Source organism: Muscardinus avellanarius, assembly GCF_963383645.1.
Source record: "Muscardinus avellanarius genome assembly, chromosome: 3".
NCBI classification, from domain to species: domain Eukaryota; kingdom Metazoa; phylum Chordata; class Mammalia; order Rodentia; family Gliridae; genus Muscardinus; species Muscardinus avellanarius.
The window spans coordinates 29441990-29463905 of record NC_137788.1 but is presented as its reverse complement, the minus strand read 5'-3'; the positions used below and the strand labels follow the sequence as shown (position 1 = coordinate 29463905).

Below are 21916 nucleotides of genomic sequence, written 5' to 3'. Positions count from 1 at the left end.
TGCTAAGTTTTTTCATTTAGATTTCCCTCTTCTCATCCTCTGAAGTCTCTCTCTCACTCTTTTTATCCTCTTGGGTTAATTCTGGCTTTATTCTTTTCTGTCCTTTTTTTTTTATTTGGGGGAGGGTAGGGGAATTGAGCTCAGGGGCATTTTACAATCCTCCTGTCTCATCCTCCCAAGTACTGGGATTACAAGCATGCGCCACCATGCCTGGCTATTTTCTCATTTTTGAGGGGCTCCAGAAGAGAAAGGAGTTAAACATATGAGTTCAAATCATCACTTTTCCTCCTAACAACTATATGGATTCATCTAACCTCCTACTCAGAGCCAGGTGACAGGATCCTCCACTGAATGGGGAGAAACGGACTGAATAGGTCCTAGTCAATATCATCATTCTGAAGAGCCTAGTTGCTCATCTTGGACATACAAATAAGGGCGTGGTGGCTGGTGCACACCTGTAATCCCAGTACTTTCAAAGTTGAGACTGGAAGATCAAGGACAGCCTCAGGAACTTAGCAAGGTCCTCAGCACAACTTAGTGAGGCCTTGTTTCAAAATAAAAAAATAAAATAGGACTGGGGATAGAACTCAGAGCTAGAATGCCCCTGGGTTTAATCTTTAGCACCAAAAAGAAGAAAAAAATAAAAATAAAAAAAGGTGAAAGTGCCATACAATACAATACTTTTAGGCAAGTCACATATCTTAATAGCACTCATTCACTCATGCAAAACTACATCCAACATCTAACCATATTTAACAACCTTCTGGTGCTGAGTTGAGATAGATAGTTGAAATTCTATCTGGGTGTGGTAGCACACACTTGTAATCCCAATACTTGGAAGGAGGCTGAGACAGGAGGATCAGGGTTTGTGGCCAGCCTCAGCTACTTAGTGAAACCCTTCGCAACTTAGTGAGACCCTGTTTCAAAGTAAAGAATAAAAATAAGGCTGGGGTGTAGCTCAAAAGTAGAATGCCCCTGGGTTCAATTCCCAGTAACACACACACACACACACACACACACACACACACACACACACAGAAAAAAACCCATACATATTAGCCAGGCATGGTGACACACACAACTATAATCCCAATACATTATATCCCAGGTTTGAGGCCAGCCTCAGCAACTTTGTGAAACCCTGTTTCAAAATAAAAAATAAACCGGGCGTGGTGGCGCATGCTTGTAATCCCAGCATCTGGTAGGCTGAGACAGGAGGATCGCGGTTCACGGACAGCCTCAGCCACTACTTAGTGAGGCGCTCTGCAACTCAGTGAGACCCTGTTTCAAAATAAAGAAGAAGCCGGGAGTGGTGGTGCATGCTTGTAATCCCCGTGCTTGGGAGGCTGAGACAGGAGGATCGCACAGGTTTGAAGCCAGCCTCAGCTACTTAGTGAGGCTTTCAGCAACTTAGTGAGACCCTGTTTCCAAATAAAATATAAAAAAGGTCTGGGAGGATAGCCTGGAGGTAGAAAGCCTCTGGGTTCCACCCCTAGTACCACCAAAATAATAATAATTAATAATAATAATAATAATAATAATGAATAAAAGCCAGGCGTGGTGGCGCACACTTGTAATCCCAGCACTTGGGAGGCTGAGACAGGAGGATTGCACAGGTTCAAAGCCAGCCTCAGCTACTTAGTGAGACCCTGTTTCCAAATAAAGTATAAAATAGGTCTGGGAGTATGGCCCTGAGATAGAAAAGCCCCTGGGTTCCACCTCCAGTACCACCAAAAACAAAACAAAACAGAATAAAAAAAAAATAGCGCTGGGGGTATAGCTCAAAGGTAGAATGGCCCTGGGTTCTATCCCCAGTACCGCATATAAATAAATAAATAATAAAAATAGGACTCAACCCCCAGTGCCACAATAAACAAAAAACAAACAAAAAACAAATTAAAAACCCAACAAATTTCCTAGTCTTTAATATTTTGCAAAATCACATTAAAAAAGGGAGAGGACAAGCCTGGAGGCGTGGTGGTGCACACTTGTAATCCCAGCATCTGGGAGACTGAGACAGGAAGATCGCAGTTCGTGGACAGCCTCAGCTACTTAGTGAGGCTCTTTGCAACTTAGTGAGACCCTGCTTCAAAAATATAAAGACTAAAAATTAGGGCTGAGGGTGTAGCTCAGAGGTAGAATGCTCCTGGATTCCATCCCCAGTACTGCAAATAATAATAATAATAATAATAATAATAATAATAATAATAATATAAAAAAGGGAGAGGACACAGGGAAATTCAATTATTCTTACAATCTACCACAATACTGGGTAAAGGCCTGTGGAGTAAATGAAGTTGTATCAAGTGTAAAGTCCTGTGCCTCATGTTCATGGCTGCTAAACTCCTGCTTCCTGAGGGCTCATCACACTCTGATTGGTAACTTATTTATTGGTGTGTATGTTTTATCCTCAAAGTAACTTGTTCTCTCTCTCCTATGTATCTAGTAAATATTTAATCCCCAAATAGACACCCTGTGGGTGCTTATTGAGTGGATTTAGCTGGGTGCAGTAGTACAAACCTGTAATCTCAGCTATTTGGGAGTTTGAGGCAGGAGGATTGGAAGTTCAAGGCCAGTTTTTAATTAAAAAATTAAAAGGGGGTGAAGATGTACTTGGGAGGCTGAGACAGGAAGATTGTAGGTTCGAGGCCAGCCTCAGCAATTTAGCAATGTCCTCAGCAACCTAGTGAGACCCTGTTTCAGAAAAGAAAGAAAGAAAGAAAGAAAGAAAGAAAGAAAGAAAGAAAGAAAGGCTGGGTGTCTAGCTCAGAGGAAAAATGCCACTGGGTTCAACCCCTAGTAACACACACACACACACACACACACACACACACACACACACACACGAGGGAGGTAGAGATATAGCTCGGTGGTAAAGTGCACCCGGGTTCAATCCCTAGTATAAAAAAAAAAAAGAGTTGGACTTAATTCAACAACCTTTATAGCCGGGCGTGGTGGCGCACGCTTGTAATCCCAGCATTCAGGAGGCTGAGACCTGGAGGATCAGCCTCAGCTGCTTAGCAAGGCCCTCTGCAACTCAGTGAGACCCGGTTTCAAAATAAAGAATAAAAAATAGGGCAGGGGGTGTAGCTCGGAGGTCAAATGCCCCTGGGTTCCATCCCCAAACCCGCAAAAAACAAATTAAAAAAAAAAACCTTTATATTATTTCCTACCTTCTTTCCTGTGATTATCACCTACTTCCTCGCAAAGTCACTAGTTGAACAACTCCTTAAAAATTTACCATCATTCCTCTCTGCCTTCTGCCTTTACTCATTCTATTTTTCTTCCTAAAATACTCTCCCTCTTTGTCTTTGCCTATTTCAGTGTTTCTAACTGACATGAAACAACCTTGGCCTCACCCACTAAATGCCAACAGCGTGAGTCATCGTGGCAGCCATGATCCATGGCCTTCTTTAGAATCCCTGGTAAAGTCGGCCTCCGGGCCTCGGTGGGCACGATGTTGTGTCTGTGCGTTATCACCCCCTATTACTCCTGTTTCTACAGGAGTTACTGTATTCCTCTAAGACTGCCCTTTAAGGGCTGGTTGAGTTATCTGGCATGTTTAAAGGGGGTCAGGCAGTAGCCAATCTATACATAGTGGGTGCTGAAACTCACTAGGAAGTAGGAATGAACCTGACTCCCTTTTCTTTCTGTGGTGGAATCCTTTCCCCCCAAGACATACACACATGGGTAAGGCTCCCTAGACTGGTTGAGGTATATGTGATTAAAATATAATTAACCATTTGCTGGGGATACTCGTGTCTAAATAAATACTACTTATATCACCAAACCATTAAACTTCTATAGGGCTTTAGGGGATGGGAAGGTCTTGACAACTCTTGAGTTTTTCAAAAAATCAACGTAAAAAGTCTGAGGGGAGAAAAAAAAAAAAAAATGAATCCAGCCAGGCAGAGGAATTTCTCTTATCTGTGTTTCCTGGGTAGGTAACCAGGAAGGGGAGGTGGGTGAAGAGAACGTGTTTGAAAGGCACACAGAAAGCTGCCGAGTTAAGGCTTCAAGTGCCGTGCGGACAGCAGTTTGCAAATGGAATGGAGAGAGATGGGCCTAGGCTTGGGGAGAGCACCGCGAGGCAACAGAAAAGCAAAGGACGATGAGTGAACAGGTCTGAGCTAGGAGAGGGAAGCCTCCTGGTCAGCAGGTTAACTTGTGTCAAGCTAATGTGAATCTGCACTTTTTATTAGTGGCGTGCGGTCTTCACCTTGGTGGCTGGCATCACCATTCCTCACTCCCCGGCCCAGAAGCAGGGGCATCCCTGGAGTCACACCGACTCACCGCTCCTCACCCCTCAAGGATAATCGTCCAACAAGCCCTGTCCACTTGCCTTTGTCCCCCTCCAATCCACTCCCTCTTTTCTCTCATTACTGCCACTGACCTAGTTCAGGTGCCCATAATCTCCCACTTAGACAACCGGTCTTGCCTCCAGTCTAATCCCCTTCCGATCCATCCTTCCTGCGCTGCTAGAATAATCTTTCTCAAGCATATCATCTGCCACATCCCCGTCCTTCTTAACACTCCCCGCCCCCAGCCCTGGCTGCCTGGTTTCTTCTGTGTCACAACTAAACTCTGCGTGTGACACCCCGGACCTTTCTTTCGCTTCAGCCTTCTCCCTAGCAGCTCCCCACACTCACACCCTGGGCTCCGATTATATTGACCTACTTTCTGTTTCCCAAACACAGCGTGCTTTGTCAAGTCCCTGCACATACCTGGAATGCCTTCTCCTTGTACCAGCCTGAAGAACTCCAAGTCGCTTTGAAATCCAGTTCCCGAGTCATTGACCCCAACCCGACCTACCTCAGCCATGGCCCTCGGAGATGCCACGGCCCTGTGCACACACATCCATATTGCACACACCTGTTTGCACAACTGTCTCCAACTGGCGGCGGGAAGCTCTCCGAGAACAAAACTGGGTTTTTATTTCTCTTTTACTCTTCGTGTTTAGCTTAGGTTTAAAATGGGTGCTTGTGGTTTGTTGAATGGATAGACGGATATTTTATCTGGTACTTGAGATTGTCCAGCTGTGGTAAAGGAGCTTCTGCACACAAAATAGTTGATTTGTATGCTGTTATATCTTGGAGAAAGACCCTGGTATTTTTTGTTTTGTTTTGTTTTTATTTTTAGGTCACCACATTTTAGCTGTTCATTCAACAATTACTTATTAAACACACACTATGTTTTAGAGGTCCTATGACATTTTTAAAGATCAGGGGTTATGGGATGGGGTAGAGCTCAGTGGTAGAATGTTTGCCTGGTATGTGTGAAGCCCTGGCTTCAATCACCAGCACAGAAAAAAAAAAAAAATCAGGAGTTACTATGTTAAGCAAGAAAGTATCCTTGGCTTTCAGGCAGGACACCCTCTATGAGCTTTAAAACTGTTTGAGCCTGGTGGTGGCACACACTTGTAATCCCAGTACTTGGGAGGCTGAGTCAGGAGGATCACAGGTTCAAAGACAGCCTCAGCTACGCCGGGCGTGGTGGCGCACGCTTGTAATCCCTGCGCTTGGGAGGCAGAGACAGGAGGATCGCGCAGGTTCGAAGCTAGCCGCGCTGGCGTAAGAGACCCTGTTTCAAAAATATATAATAGGTCTGGGAGTGTAGCCCGGAGGTAGAAGGGCTTCCAGGAACCCCAGTACCACCACCAAAAAAAACAAAAACAAAAACAAAAAAAAACAAAGACAGCCTCAGCTACTTAGTGAGGCCCTGTTTTCAAGTAAAAAATAAAATAGGGTTAGGAGTATAGCCTGAAGGTAGAAAGTCCTTGGGTTCTACCCTTAGTAACACATACACACAACATACACACATGCACAGAAAACTCTTTGAAACTAAAATAGGTATGGTGGCCCATGCCTGTAATCCTAGTACTTGGGAGGTTGAGAAAGGACTGCAGGTTCAAGGCCAGCCTCAGCAATTTAGTGAGGGCCTCTGTAACTTAGTTAAACCATTTCAAAGTAAAAAATAGACTAGGGCTGGGGGTATAGTTAAGAGATAAAATGCCTCTGGGTTCAATCTCCAGCACCATAAATAAAATAATAAAATAAAATATGAAGTTATTTTTGAAGGCAAATGCTGGAAGATGTGTTTTTGTTTTTATTTTGGCACTAAAAATTGAAAGCAGGGACACTCTACTCTTTTGAGACAGGGTCTCACTAGGTTGCCTAGACTTGAATTTGCAATCCTCCTGCCTCCATCTCCTGGGTCGCTGAGGTTATGGGAGTGCACTACCATGCCTGGAGAAATGTAGTTATTTGACCCCACCAAAGGAAAATTTGAATAACGTGTGTGTGTGTGTGTGTGTGTGTGTGTGTGTGTGTGTGTGTGTGTTGTGCATGCACACGCTAGTAGGGATTGAACCCAGTGGCATTCTACCTCCAAGCTATACCACCAGCCTTATTTTATTTTTATTTTGAAACAGGATATTACTAGGTTGATGAGTTTCACTACTTGCTGAGGCTGTCCTGTGATCCTCTTGACTCAGCCTCCTAAGAACTTGGATTACAGGTGTACACCACCATGCCCAGTTTAAATAACTTTTAAAATAATCTTAAAACGATTCCCCCTCCTCCCGGCCCACTCTGAAGGTTTAGGACAGTGGCTGTATGACCAAGATCAGCCACATGGTGGCAGTACTTCTCCAGGAATGAAGATGAGAGACTCAAGACTTGAGAAAAGCAAGTAGTTCTCAAACCACTCCAGAGAAATAATAGTAGTAAAAAAGAAACAAGGTCAACTTTCTCAATTCTCAGAAAAAGTGAAATGCAGAGAGAGAGGGAGCTGGGTGGGATCCAGAGGGCAACACACAGTGTTTGTTGTGTGCGTGTATCGCTCTGAACCTCATTATGATATAAAATTACCATGCACCAATAAAAGTATATTTAAAAAAAAAAATGATGAGGCCCTCCACAACTCAGTGAGACCCTGTTTCAAAAATAAAAAATAAAGCCGGGCGTGGTGGCGCACGCTTGTAATCCCCGCGCTTGGGAGGCGGAGACAGGAGGATCGCGCAGGTTCGAAGCCAGCCATGCTGGCGTAAGAGACCCTGTTTCAAAAATATAAAATAGGTCTGGGAGTGTAGCCCGGAGGAAGAAGGGCTTCCAGGAACCCCAGTACCACCAAAAAATAAATAAATAAAAAATAAAAAATAGGGCTGGGGGTGTAGCTTGGAGGTAGAATGCCCTTGGATTCAATCCCCAGTACTGCAAAAACAAAACAAACAAACAAACAAAACAACCAAAAAACCTGGTGCAAGTCGGGTGTGGTGGGGCACACTTGTAATACCAAGTACTTGGGGAGGCTGAGACAGGAGGATCGTGGTTTGAGGCCAGCCTCAGCTACTTAGTGAGGTCCTCAGCAACTTAGTGAGACTTTGTTTCAAAATAAAGACTAAAAAACAAGGCTGGGGGTGTAGCCCAGAGGTAGAATGACCCTGGGTTCCATCCCCAGAACCACCAAAAAGCCAACCAACCAACAAACAAAAAACCTGGTGCAGTGGTGCACATCTGTTAATCCCAGTACTGGGTTCAACCCTTCAGTACTGCAAAAATGTGTGTGTGTGCGTTTCTTACTTTTTTTTGAAAGCAGAGATAAGTGTTGGGGGTGGGGCAGAACAGGGGAACGAAAGAAGACAGCTTAGGCAAGGTCTCTCAGGAATGTGAGCTCTGAAGTCACACAGATCAGGATGTGAAAATGAGCTCTGTGAGTTGCTAGCACTTGATTTAATTTTTATTTTGGTACAAGGATTAAATCCAGGGGCATTCGACCTGCAAGTGACACCCTAGCTTTTTTTTTTTTTTTTTTTTTTTTTTTTACTTTGAAACATGATCTCACTAAGTTGCTGAGGGCCTTGCTAAATTGCTGAGGCTGGTCTCGAACATGCAATCTTACTATGTCAGCCTCCCAAGTACTGGGATTAAAAGTATGTGCCTCCAAACTAGCTAAATCGCTAGGTTTTTATTTATTTATTTAGTTTTGATTTTTTAAATTTTGAAACAGGGTCTCACTGAGTTGCAAAGGACTTCACTAAGTTGCCTCATTATGCCTGGATCCAGAATGGGAATTTATTTATTTATTTATTTATTTATTTATTTATTTATTTATTTAACATTTTTGTGGAACTGGGGGTGGAACTCAGAGGCATTCTATCTCCAGACTATACTCCCAGCCCTATTTTATACTTTATTTGGAAACCGGGTCTCACTAAGTTGCTGAGAGCCTCACTAAGTAGCTGAGGCTGGCTTCGAACCTGCGCGATCCTCCTATCTCAGCCTCCCAAGCGCGGGGATTACAAGCGTGCCCCACCATGTCTGGCTAATTGCTAGCTTTTTAAAAGTCTGATTCCAGGGCTAGGGATGTAGCTCAGTGGTCAAGCACTTGCATATCATGCATGAGGCCCTGAGTTTTGTCCTCAGTACCACAAAGAAAATAAATAGCCAGGTGTAGTGGCACACCATTGTAATCCCAGCATTTGGGAGGCTGAGACTTGAGGATCGTGGTTCACAGACAGCCTCAGCTACTTAGTGAAGCCCTCCGTGACTTAGTGAGACCCTGTTTCAAAATAAAGAATAAAATAGGGCAGGGGGTGTAGTTCGGAGGTCGAATGCCTCTGTGGGTTCCATCCCCAGACCCGCAAAAAAAAAAAAAAAAAAAAAAGCAAGCAAGCAAGAAAATAAGAAGTCTTGTTTCTGCGGGGTGTGGTGGCACATGCTTGTAATCCCAGTGTTTGGGTGGCTGAGAGTGGAGGACACATTTTTGAGGACAGCATCAGTTACTTAGTGAGGTTCTCCCACAACTTAGTGAGACCCTGTTTCAAAATAAAGAATAAAAGATAGGGCTGGGGGTATAGCTCAGAGGTATAATGCCCCCTGGGTTCAATCCCCAGTGACAGACAGACAGACAGACAGACACACACGGAAGTCTTGTTTCTTTTTCTACTAAAATGGAGATAAATATATTACGTACCAGCCGGGCATAATATATTTTTATGTGTGTGGTTTTTTGGTGGTACTGGGGGTGGAATCCAGAGGCTTTCTACCTCCAGGCTATACTCCCAGACCTTTTTTATATTTTATTTGGAAACAGGGTCTCACTAAGTTGCTGAGAGCCTCACTGAGTAGCTGAGGCTGGCTTCGAACCCGTGCGATCCTCCTGTCTCAGCCTCCCAAGTGTGGGGATTACAAGCGTGCGCCAGTACGCCCGGCTCATAATATATTTTTAACTGAACCCACCTAAAGCTGGAAACCTGGAGGAGGCCAGGGTAGGGTATGCCTATGACAGAAGAGGCTCTCAGAATATGGGACAGTCAACGCTAAAACTGGCAGCGGAGCCAAGTGGGTCACCCTACCAGTGGATATTATAGTGGGTAAGTGGGCAGCAAATACTCTGACCTTTCTTTCTTGCTGCCCTCTGTCCTCCTTATAGTAGTATATATTACTGTAATATCTATATTAATATCTAGATATTACTGTAATATCTAGATATTACAGTACATAGATATTATAGCAATGTGTGTGTGTGTGTGTGTGTGTGTGTGTGTTTTGTGTTTGTATAGGAGAATGAACCCAGGGGCATTCTACCTCTGATGTATATTCTTAGCCCTTTCTTTTCTTTTCTTTTCTTTTTTTTCTTTTTTTTTTTTTTTCCCAGTGTGGGGATGGAACCCAGAGGCTTTTGAACTCTGAGCTACAGCCCCTGCCCAATTTTTTTTATTCTTTGTTTTGAAACAGGGTCTCACTGAGTTGCAGAGGGCCTCACTAAGTAGCTGAGGCTGTCTGGGAACTGCGATCCTTCGGTCTCAGCCTCCCCAAATGCTGGGATTACAAGCGTGTGCCACCACGCCCGGCTTTTTTTTTTTTTTTTTTTGTACTAAGGATGAAACCCAGGGAATTCTACCTCCAAGCTATATCTGCAGCCCTATTTTTTATTCTTTATTTTGAAACAGGGTCTCACTGAGTTGCAAAGGGCCTCAGTAAATAAGTAGCTGAAGCTGTTCACAAATCAAGACCCTCCTGTCTCAGCCTCCCAAATTCTGGGATTACAAGTGTGCGCCACCACGCCCATTACTCTCAGCCCTGTTTACCTTTTATTATTTTGAAATAGTCTCACTAAATTGCTGAGGCTTGCCTGGAACCTGCGATCCTCCTGTTTCCACCTCCCAGGTACTGGGATTACACATGTGCATCACCGCACCTGGCTTCTTACAGTAATCTTGAGAAGTGCCTTAGGGTGGCCTAACCCAATGGAAGCCAGAGGGCAAGGGATCTGGGGTAATATAATCTGGAGAGATCAGCCTTGCCTGGATACATACCAAGACAAAGAAAGGGCAGAGAATCATCCCATAGGAGGAAAAAGATAATAACCTACACAGTGGCAAAAAATGGGATTAGGATGGTCTAGGATAAATCTGATTCCAGACTTTTTATTATTTTTCCAGGTTTACCCAAAAGTGGAAAGCCCTCTAGAGGTGATCGGAGTACTTGCGGCAACCTTACACCAACTCTAAATAAACATAAAGATTATCCAAGGATATACTTTGGTATTTGAGAAGTCCGATTTAAAATAAAATTCAAGCCAGGAATGGTGGCCCAAGCTTGTAATCCTAGTACTTGGGAGACCGAGACAGGAAGATCCCAAATTGGAAGCCAGCATCAGCAATTTAGTGATATCTTGTTTCAAAATAAAGAATAAAGCCGGGTGTGGTGGCACACGCTTGTAATCCCAGCATTTGGGAGGCTGAGACAGGAGGATCGGGTTGGCGACCAGCCTCAGCTACTTAGTGAAGCCTTCTGCAATTTAGTGAGACCTTGTTTCAAAAATAAAGAATAAAAGCCGAGTGTGGTGGCGCACGCTTGTAATCCCCGCGCTTGGGAGGCTGAGACAGGAGGATCATACAGGTTCGAAGCCAGCCTCTGCTACTTAGTGAGGCTCTCAGCAACTTAGTGAGACCCTGTTTCCAAATAAAATATAAGAAATGGGTCTGGGAGTATAGCCCGAAGGTAGAAAGGCTCTGGGTTCCACCCCCAGTACCACCAAAAAAAAAAAAAAAAAAAAAAGAATAAAAAATAGGGCTGGGGGTATAGCTCGGAGGTAGAATGCTCCTAGGTTCCATCACCAGTACTGGAAAAAAAAAAAGAAAAGAAAAGAATAGGGCTGGGGGTGTAGCTTGGAGGTAGAATATCCCTGGGCTCAATCCCTAGTACCAAAAAATAAAATGAAATAAAAAAGAAAGAAAGAAAAAGAAAAATTCAGTGGTCATGGTCATGTAGAAGGCAGACAGGACCTCGCTGCTACAAGGATGAAGCTAGTGGAGAAAATTCCCACGAGGGGATCGGACTTCCTCGGAAAAGATTCTGGACATCCCCAGGTGCCTGATTTCCTTCCAGTTTACTCCTTGCCTAGAGTGTTCATTCTTCAATTCGCTCAGTGCAAACTGTCGTGCTACCGCAAGGGTCAAACGTCGAAGACCACCACTCACAAGGAACCTTCCTGCAGAGCCAAAGTGCTGGACGGCCTTGCACCGCGGGCGGCTCCAAACTCTCCTAGGATGAACTAACCAGAACCTCCGGAACCCGCCAAATTAATCCAGATTATATTAGTAAAATCGGGCGGAGGCGCGTCGTGATTGGTGGGCCAAGTGGGGGCGGATCCTTATCTAAAATGCCTCCTTGGGATTGGTGTGAATCTTCGAGGGCGTGGCCTCCCCTGCGGCTGGGCGCGAAAGCTCGGACGGTACTGCCGGCCGGAGGCGGAGGGAGCAGCTGTCCAGGGCCGAGGAGCCGGAGGCGGCGGCGTCCGGAGCAGAGCCCTGGGGAGGCCGCATCATGACGGGCGAGGTGGGTTCCGAGGTGGAGGCAGTGCGGAGGCCGCGCGCCGGGGAGCGGGGTGAGGCCGGGCGGCGCGGGGCCGGGCGCGGGGCGGAGGACTACAGCCCCCGGCGTGCACCGCGCCCGCCGCGCCGCTTTCCCGCGTTCCGCGCCCGCGCCTCCGCAGCCGGCTGGCGGCTCGCCCCGCTCTTTGGCGCGTCTCCTGCCGCGCGGGCTCCTCTCCCAGCGCCCCGAAAGAGAGAGGGCCCGGGCCTCTCGGTGACCAGGCCGGGGTGCTGGGGAGTGGGAACTGGGCCAGAAATGGACTTTGGAGGGCCTTGTCTCCGCCGGCGGCTGGCGGCTCGCTCGCTGGCAGAATCCGGCAAAGAACACACACCTGTTTCCAGACTTGTTCTTTTCTCGGGCCAGGACTAGGGCAAGGCACTGTCACTCAGGGAGCAAAATTAAAGGGGCTAACAAAACATTCAGCGATCAAGTGCAAATCAAATATATGTACATGTATTTTTTTTTTTTTTTGCGGCACTGGGAATTGAACTCAGAGGCATTCTACCTCCGAGCTACAACCCCCGCCCGTGTGTGTGTGTGTGTGTGGGGGGGGGGGGTACCGGGTATGAAGCCTCCGGTTTCATTCTACCTCCGAGCTACACCCCCAGCCCTATTTTTTGTTCTTTCGTTTTTGAAGCAGGATCTCACTGAGTTGCAGAGGGCCTCACTAAGTGGCTGAGGCTATCTGCGAACTGCGATCCTCCTGTCTCAGCCTCCCAAATGCTGGGATTACAAGCGTGCGCCACCACGCCCGGCTTCCCCGTCCTATTTTATTTTTTATTTTGAAACAGAGATCTTGCTAGGTTAATGAGCGTCTCACTACTTGCTGACTCTATTTTCAAACTTGCAATCTTCCTGACTCAGCCTCCGGAGTCCTGGGATTACAGGCCTGCGCCACCAGGTCCACCTTACAGATCATATTTTAATGCAGCGTGTGTGTGTTATTGGGGATGGAATCCAGGGGCATTCTACCTCTGAGCTACATCTCCAGCCCGATTTTATTTCTGTTTGAAACAGGGTCTCACTAAGTTGCTGAGGCTGGCTACCAACCTGAGATTCTCCTGTTGCAGCCTCTCCAGCACTGAGATTACAAGCATCACCACACCAGGCTCTAGTATATGCATGTGTTTTTGGGATGGGGTGGGAGGAAATGAACCCAAGAGCATTCTACCTCTTATCTACATCCCGGCCCATTTTATTTATTTATTTTGAAACAGGGTCGCAGTAGGTTGCTGAAAGTCTCACTAAATTGCCCAGGCTGTCCTCAGACCTTTGATCCTCCTATCTCACCCACCCAAGTGCTGGGGTTACAGGTGTATGCCTGCATGTGGTTTAATGCAAATTTTTTTCAGCTTAAGCAAGTCTTTATTACAAAGCAAGAAATAGAAAGGGAAGGAAAAAAGCAGCGTGCAGCAGAGACATGCTGGAGAGCCTGAAAATAGGTTTTTTGTTTTGTTTTTTTTTTTTTTTTTTGGTGGTACTGGGGTTCCTGGAAGCCCTTCTACCTCCGGGCTACACTCCCAGACCTATTTTTACATTTTTATTTGGAAACAGGGTCTCCTAAGCCAGCGTGCGCGGCTGGCTTCGAACCTGCGCGATCCTCCTGTCTCTGCCTCCCAAGCGCGGGGATTACAAGCGTGCGCCACCACACCCGGCTTTATTTTTATTTTTATTTTTATTTTTTGGTGGTACTGGGGATGGAACCCTTCTACCTCTGGGCTACGCTCCCAGGCCTATTTTTAATATTTTATTTGGAAACAGGGTCTCTTAAGCCAGCAAGGCTGGCTTCGAACCTGCGCGGTCCTCCTGTTTCTGCCTCCCAAGCGTGCGCCACCATGCCTGGCTTTATTTTATTTATTTTTTTAATTTTTATTTTTATTGGTGCATTGTAATCATACATCACATTGGAATATAAGACTTGAGAATATATACAAGCACACATCATCCAATTAGCCCTCATCCAGTCCCCATCCCATTCCCTCCCCCTCCCTCGATCCCATGCTTGTTTGGTGATTAACTTTGATATGTATGTTTATGTACCTCCTGCTTTTTAAAGAGGCTCCATCCTCCCCTATTCCATACCCTCTGATTGGTCACCTTAATTGCTTCACTATAGGGCCCTTTCTATAGCTCGACCACTTCCTGTTGCCCCTTTCCTCCTAGTTATTGCTGATTAGGGGAAGCATCTGGTTTTAATTTTCTGCGATATTTCTCTGTGCATGCCGCATTGCAAATACGGATCCCACTCTTGACGGCCCCAGTTGTGGCCTGGCTACCTGGTGGACTGATCCAGACCTCGCTGGCTCTAGCAGCGGCCTTGCCTCATGGGAGGCCCCGGTTCTGGCCTCGCTGGCCCCGACACTGGCCTAACCCCTCGGCAGGCTCCGATATTAGCTGATGGCCTCGGCATCGGCCTAACCCCTCGGCAGGCTCCGATCCAGGCCTCGGAGGCCTCAGTAGCGGCCTTGCTTCAAGGAAGGCTCCGATGCTGGCCCCGGCACTGGCCTAACCCCTCAGCAGGCTCCGATCCCAGCCTTGGAGGCCCCAGCACCGGCCTTGCCTCACACATGCCTGGCTTTATTTTTATTTTGAAACAGGGTCTTGCTAAGTTGCGGAGGGCCTCACTAAGTAGCTGAGGCAGGCTGTGAACCCTGATTCTCTTGTCTCTGTCTCCCAAGTACTGGGATTACAAGTGTGCACCACCATGCCCAGCTTTATTTTTTATTTTTTTAAAATAAGGTCTGTATTGCATAGGTTGGTCTTGAACTTGTGGCCTTAAATGATCCTCTTCAGTCAGGTTTGGTGGTGCACGTTTGTAACCCCAGTACTTGGGAGGTTGAGACAAGAGGATTGCAGATTTACAACCAGCCTCAGCTACTTAGTGAAGCTCTTAGCAACTTAGTGAGACCCTGTTTCCAAATAAAGAATAAAAAAATAGGACTGGGGATGTAGCGCAAAGGTAGAATGGCCTTGGGTTCAAACCCTGGTAACACAAAAAACAGAAAATTGATCCTCCTTCCTCTGCCTCCTATGTAGCAGTGACTATAGACATGGGCCACGATGCCCAGCTCTCAGTGTGTGCCTGCAGATCTTACTAGGTATATTAGTTATCTTCTGGCTAATATAAAGTTTATTTTCATTTTCCAGGTTCCTCCAGAAAGTAATGATCTAAGACTCATTTTACAAGAAGCAGATAGTCCTTCAGACAGTGGACAGGGCAGCTGTGAAACAATTGGGTCCTTAAGTGAAAGAGGTTTGTAATATGTAGTATTTTAATTTCAGGAAAAAAAATGTGGGAGTCTGGGTTATAAGTGGGTTTGGTTAATTTCATTATTGTCGACTTTTTTGTGTGTGGTGCTGGGAATTGAACCCAAGGGCATTCTACCTCCGAGCTACACCCTCCCACCAGCCCTATTTTTTATTCTTTATTTGAAACAGGGTCTCACTAATTTGCAGAGGGCCTCACCAAGTAGCTGAGGCTGGCCACGAACCTGTGATCCTCCTGTCTCAGCCTCCCAAGTACAGGGATAATAAGCATGTGCCACCATGCCCAGCAATTTTTATTTTTAAATTCTTCTTAAATTGTTGAGGCTAATCTTTTATTTTATTTATTTATTTATTTATTTTTTGTCATACTGGAGGGTGTAACCCAGGGGGTTTCTACTTCTGGGGCTATACGCCAGCTTTCTTTTATAATTTATTTGGAAACAGGGTCTCACTAAGTTGCTGAGAGCCTCACTAAGTAACTGAGGCTGGCTTTGAACCTGTGTGATCCTCCTGTTTCAACCTCCCAAGCGCTGGGATTACAAGCGTGCACCACCATGCCTGGTGTGTTGAGGCTAGTCTTTAACCTGTGATACTCCTGTCTCAGCCTCCCACGTACTGGGATTATAGGCATGTGCCACCACACTCAGCTTTTTTTTTTTTTTTTTTTTTTTTTTTTTTTTTTTTTGTGGTACTGGGGTTCCTGGAAGCCCTTCTACCTCCAGGCTACACTCCCAGACCTATTTTTACATTTTTATTTGGAAACAGGGTCTCCTAAGCCAGCGTGCGCGGCTGGCTTCGAACCTGCGTGATCCTCCTGTCTCTGCCTCCCAAGTGCGGGGATTACAAACATGTGCCACCACGCCCGGCTCACCACACTCAGTTTTGATATTATTTTGTTTTTATATTTTATAGTAGCAGGGACTGAATGCAGGAGGAATATTCTACCGTGCACTGGCCTCTATGCTAAATGAGCCTCCTGTCTCAGCCTCCTAAACTGGAATTACATGCATGCCACCAGCTCTGGCTCCCTTTCTGTTATATTATTAAATATATAAAATATCTAATAGTTAACATATTGCCTGGTTAAATACATCTATGTTTTAATAAAAGGTTTTTTAACACCTGCCAAAAGGATTAGAACAACTTTACACATTGTGATTATATATGATTACATTTCTCAGAGATATTTTTTCTTGGAAAATGTTTTTCTAAATATATTTTTAGATATGCTTTGCTACAATCAGTTCTTAATGGTAGTTATATAATTTTGTATAATAAAATATATTTTTTAGTAGAAGTGGAAATAGGAAGGCCAAACAAACATTGTATACCCATTCTGTGTTTTGTTTTGTTTTGTTTGTGGTACGGGGGGTTGAACCTAGGGTTACTCCACAATGAGCTATGTTCCCAGCCCTTTTTATTTTTTATTTTGAAGCAAGGTCTTGCTAATTTGTGGAGACTTACTTGAACATTCTCCTGCCTCAGTCTCCCAAGTCTCTGAGATTATAGGTGTGCACCACTGTGTCCAGCTGGTTGTATATCTTTTAAAATTGTGAGCCAAGTATGGTGGCACACACCTGTAATCCCAGCACTTGGGAGGCTCAAACAGGAGGATCACGGGTTCAAGGACAGCCTCAGAAGCAGTGAGACTCTCAAAACCTATTGAGACCCTGTTTTTAAGTAAAAATAAAATAGAGCTGGGGTACAGCTTAGAGGTCAAATGCCTCTGGGTTCAATCTCCAGTACCAAAATAAAATAAAATGAATGAAATTAAAAAATTGTGTTTCTTCCAGATTCAGATGAAGAGATATTTGTGAGTAAGAAATTGAAAAGCAAGAAGGTGCTACAAGACAGTGATTCTGAAACAGAAAACATCAATGCTTCTCCAGAGAAAACGATCCATGACAGTACTGAGGAAAATAAAGAGAATTTATATGCTGGGAAAAGTGGGAAAACTAAAAGGCTTTACAACACTGTGGGGGACAGTGATGAAAGTGACCCGGAGGAGTCTGTGTGTCAGAATGGTCTTGAGACCCAAGTGACACCTGGCCGAGAGTCACGGCTCCCCTCTGGAAACCCTGTGGATTTTACCATTGATAGAAAGAGGCCCAAAAAGCCCACACGTGCTAAGGATGGAGCTGGAGGAAAAGCAAAGGTAAAATCAAAGAGAAGGCTGGAGAAAGAGGAGAAGAAGATGGAAAAAATTAGGCAGCTAAAAAAGAAGGAAACAAAACATGAGGTACATTTTTTTTTTTTACTCTGATGCAGTCTTTATTCAAGGTTCTTTTTAAAAATGTATTTTTATTTTTAATTAACATTCAGTAATTGTGTATAATTATGGGGAACAGTGTGCTATTTCAGTACATGTATGCAACATGTAATGATCAGTTCAGGGTAATAGGCAAATCTGTTGCCGTAACAAGTACCATATCTTTATGTTGGGAACATTTAAAATCCTCTCCCCAGCCGGGCGTGGTGGCGCACACTTGTAATCCCCGCGCTTGGGAGGCTGAGACAGGATTGCGCAGGTTCGAAGCCAGCCAGCCGCGCACACTGGCTTAGGTGACTCTGTTTCCAAATAAAAATGTAAAAATAGGTCTGGGAGTGTAGCCCGGAGGTAGAAGGGCTTCCAGGAACCCCAGTACCACAAAAAAAAAAAAAAAAAAAAAAAAAATCCTCTCCCCAGCAGGGTTTGGTAGGCTAAATGCCAGTATTTGGGAGGCTGAGACAGGAGGATCACAGGTTTGAGGACAGCTTCAAGAAGTAGTGAGACTCAACAACCTAGAGAGACTCTTTTTCAAAATAAAAATAAAATAGGGCTGGGGGTGTAGCTCAGAGGTAGAACACTCCAAGGTTCAATCCCTAGTACCAAAAACAAAAATAAAGCCTTCTCCCCAAGCCGGGTATGGTGGTGCACACATTTAATCCCAGTGCTTCGTAGGCTAAGACAGAAGTGTCACAGGTTCCAGGACAACATCAGCAGGTATTGATTCAGCAACCTAGTGAGATTGGGTTTCAAAATAAAAAGTAAAAAGGACTGGGGTGTAGCTCAGAAGTAAAATGCCCGTGTTCAATCCCCAGTAACACACACACACACACACACACATACATACACACACCCTTTCTACTATTTATTTTGAAATAATAATTAATGTCAACAATAACTGTTCTTTCTTCCTACCACATTCCCCCACCCCCGAAACTTTCCCAAGCTCTGGTAACAACTATTTTCTGTAAGACCACGGGTTTTTTTGTGTGTGTGTGTTTTTTTTTTGTTTGTTTGTTTCTATTGGGGATGGGATTCAGGGGCATTCTCTTGCCAAGCTGCCAAGCTACACTCCCAGCCCACTTCCTTTTGTGTTATTGAGGATGAAACCCAGGAATCTTCTACCTCTAGGCTATAATATATATATCCAGCTCTATTTATTTATTTTTTGTTTGTTTTTTTAATTTTGAAACAGGGTCTTGCTAAGTTGCTGAGAGCCTCATTAAGTTTCTGAGGCTGGCTTTGAACTTGTGATTCTTTTATCTGAGTCTCCCAAGTACTGGGATTACAGGCATGTGTCACAATGCCCAGCTCTCCTAGTCCCTTTTTAATTTTTTATGTATTGGTACTAGGGATTGAATCCAGGGGCATTCTACCTCTGGGCTACACTCCCAGCCCCTTTTCTTTAATTTTTTAAATTTTGAAATGGAGTCTTGCTAAGTTCCTGAGGATCTCACTAAATAGCTGAGGCTGGCGTTAGACATATCCTATACTTCAGCCTCCTAAGTACTGGGATTTCAGGCATGTGCTGTCATACCCAGATGAGATCAACAGTTTTTGTGGCACTAGGGATTGAAACCTGGGGAATTTTAACTCTGAGCTACAACCAAGCTGTATTTTAATTTTCAAAAAATATATTTTTTTATTTTGAAATGGGGTCTCACTAACTTTCTGAGGGCCTCATTAAGTTGCTAAGGCTGGCATCGAACTTGCAATCCTCCTGTCTTAGCCTTCCAAGTATTAGTATTGTAGGTATGTATGCCATTGTGCCCAGCTACTCGGTTAATTTTTTTTTTTTTTTTTTTTTTTTTTTTGGTGGTGGTACTGGGGATGAAACCCAGAGGCTTTCTACCTCTGGGCTATACTCCCAGACCTATTTTATATTTTATTTGGAAACAGGGGTCTCACCAAGTTGCTGAGAGCCTCACTAAGTAGCTGAGGCTGGCTTTGAACCTGTGTGATCCTCCTGTCTCAGCCTCCCAAGCATGGGGATTACAAGCATGTACCACTCCTGGCTCTACTCAGTTAATTTTGAACAATTGCTTTGAAAAATCATAGCCAAAGCTGGGCATGGTAGCTCATGTTTGTAATCTCAGTACTTGGGAGGCTGAGACAGGAGAATTGCAGGTTGTGGCCAGCCTCAGCTACTTAGTGAGGCCCTGTTTATAATTTAGTGAGACCCTGTTTCAAAATAAAGAATTAAGAAATAGGGCTGGGGGTGTGGCTCAGAGGTAGAATGCCCCTGGGTTCAATCCCAGACTTGGGGGGGGGGGAGTCATATCCAGGAATGGTGGCACATTCTTGAAATCCCACTACTTGGGAGGTTGAGATAGGAGGATTGCAGGTTCGCAGTCAGCCTCAGCTGCTTAGTGAAACCCTGTTTCGAAATAAAGACTAAAAAATAGTCTGGGAGTGTAGTTGGGAGGTAGAATGCCCCTGGATTCAGTTCCCAGTACTGAAAAAAATAAATCATAGCTTGAGCCAGGTATAGTGGCACTCACCTGTAATCCCAGAATTTGGGACGCTGAGACAGGATTGCAGTGTCAAGGCCAGCCTCAGCAACAACTTACTAATGAGACCTTTTTCAAAATAAAATATTTTTTAAAGTTCCGGGGGTGGAGGTCTGGCTGTCTGATTCAGACAGCCCTATAAATCTGGGCATGGCAGTGCACGCTTGTAATCCCAGTATTTGGGAGGCTGAAACAGGAGGATCACCGGTTCATAGCCAGCCTCAGCTACTTAATGAGGCTCTCAGCAACCTAGTGAGACCCTTTTTCCAAATAGGAAATAAAATTGGGCTGGGGAGTGTAGCTTGGAGGTAGAAGGCCTCTGGGTTCCATCCCCAGTACCAAACAAAACTATATAATTATGAAATGTTGGACTTATGAAATGTTAAAATTATTGAATAATGCTTTTTCTGTATGAATTATCCAGGAAAATGATGTGGAACAGTCATTTAATGATAGTGGCTGTCTTCTTGCCGACAAAGACCTTTTCGAAACAGGTTTGGAGGAGGAGAATAACTCCCCACTGGAAGATGAAGAGTCATTAGAATCGATAAGAGCAGCTGTGAAAAGCAAAGTAAAAAACCACAAGGCAAGTAAAGCATTGTTGCAGTAAGAGCTAGCCAAGTAACATCTGTCTTATTTTTTTATTCCCTGTTGCAACTTTAAATTTTTTTAACTGAAGAAAACCCTGTGGATTGATTTATGTTTTACAGCTGTTAACTTGGGAAACTTGTAGTACAAGTGATAGACATGGTAACTTTTTAAAAAAAAAACTAGTACTAGCTGGGTGTGGTGGCTCATGCTTGTAATCCCAGTATTTGGGAGGCTGAGATAGGAGGATCATAGGTTCGAGGACAGTCTCAGCAAATAGTGAGCCTCTCAGCAATCTAGAAAGACCCTGTTTCTAAATAAAAATAAAATAGGGCTGGACGTGTAGCTCAGAGGTAGAATTCTTGAGGTCAGTCCCCAGTGCCACAAAAATCAAAACAAAAAGCTGGTACTTTATTATGGCTCTTTTAATGAAAGTTCAGTAAAGGAATGGGGATGTAGCTCAGTAGTAAAACACTTGCCTACCATGTATGAAGTTCTGAGTTCTTTGATCCCCAACATTATACAACAAACAAACAAAATATGGCCTTTCTAGGATTTTCTTTAGCTCCCCGGAAGTCATTGCCTCTCTTGAGGGAGATATGTAAGTAGAAGTATAAAAAATGAAGGGCCAGCTGGGTATGGTGGCCATGTCTATAATTCCAGTATAGGGAGGCTAAGACAGGAGGATTACAGGTTTAAGGCCAGCCTCCACAATTTAACGAAGCTCTCAGTGACTCAGAAAGACCCTGTTTCAGAATAAAAAATAAAATGAATCAGTCATGGTGACTCATGCCTTTAATCCAAGTTCTTGAGAGGTTGAGACAGGAGGATGACAGGTTCACAGCTAACCTCAGGAACTTGGGCTCTCTGCAACTTAGTAAGATCCTGGTTCCAAATAAGAAAAGCCAGGCTGGGGTATAACTTGAAAGTCGAATGCCTCTGGATTCCATCCCCGGCAACACAAAATAATAATAATAATTTTTTTTGTGTGTGGTACTGGGGTGGAACCCAGGGGCTTCCTACCTCCGGGCTATACTCCCAGACCTATTTATATTTTATTTGGAAGCAGGGTCTCACTAAGTTGCCAAGAGCCTCACTAAGTAGCTGAGGCTGGCTTTGAATCTGCGCAGTCCTCCTGTCTCAGCCTCCCAAGCGCAGGGATTACAAGTGTGCGCCACCATGGCCGGCATAATAACTTTTTTTTTTTTTTTTTTTGCGGGTCTGGAGATGGAACCCAGGGGCATTCGACCTCCGAGCTATACCCCCTGCCCTATTTTTTGTTCTTTATTTTGAAACCGGGTCTCACTGAGTTGCAGAGGGCCTCACTAAGTAGCTGAGGCTGTCTGTGAACCGTGATCCTCTGGTCTCAGCCTCCTGAATGCTGGGATTACAAGCGTGCGCCACCA

At 44.7% G+C, this 21916-nt stretch overlaps 1 protein-coding gene across 1 annotated transcript in view; it reads left to right on the top strand.

The window, feature by feature from the left end:
* Positions 1 to 11831: 11831 nt before the first annotated feature.
* The window catches only part of CLSPN (claspin), a gene marked incomplete at both ends in the record, with an annotated part of 43299 nt that continues 33214 nt past the window's right edge, over positions 11832 to 21916 (top strand). Inside the window, 4 exons of the mRNA XM_080691380.1 lie at positions 11832 to 11855; positions 15027 to 15132; positions 16940 to 17385; positions 20347 to 20508. Of these exons, the coding sequence (XP_080547506.1) occupies positions 11832 to 11855; positions 15027 to 15132; positions 16940 to 17385; positions 20347 to 20508 (738 nt within the window). The remainder of the gene's footprint in view (positions 11856 to 15026; positions 15133 to 16939; positions 17386 to 20346; positions 20509 to 21916) is intronic.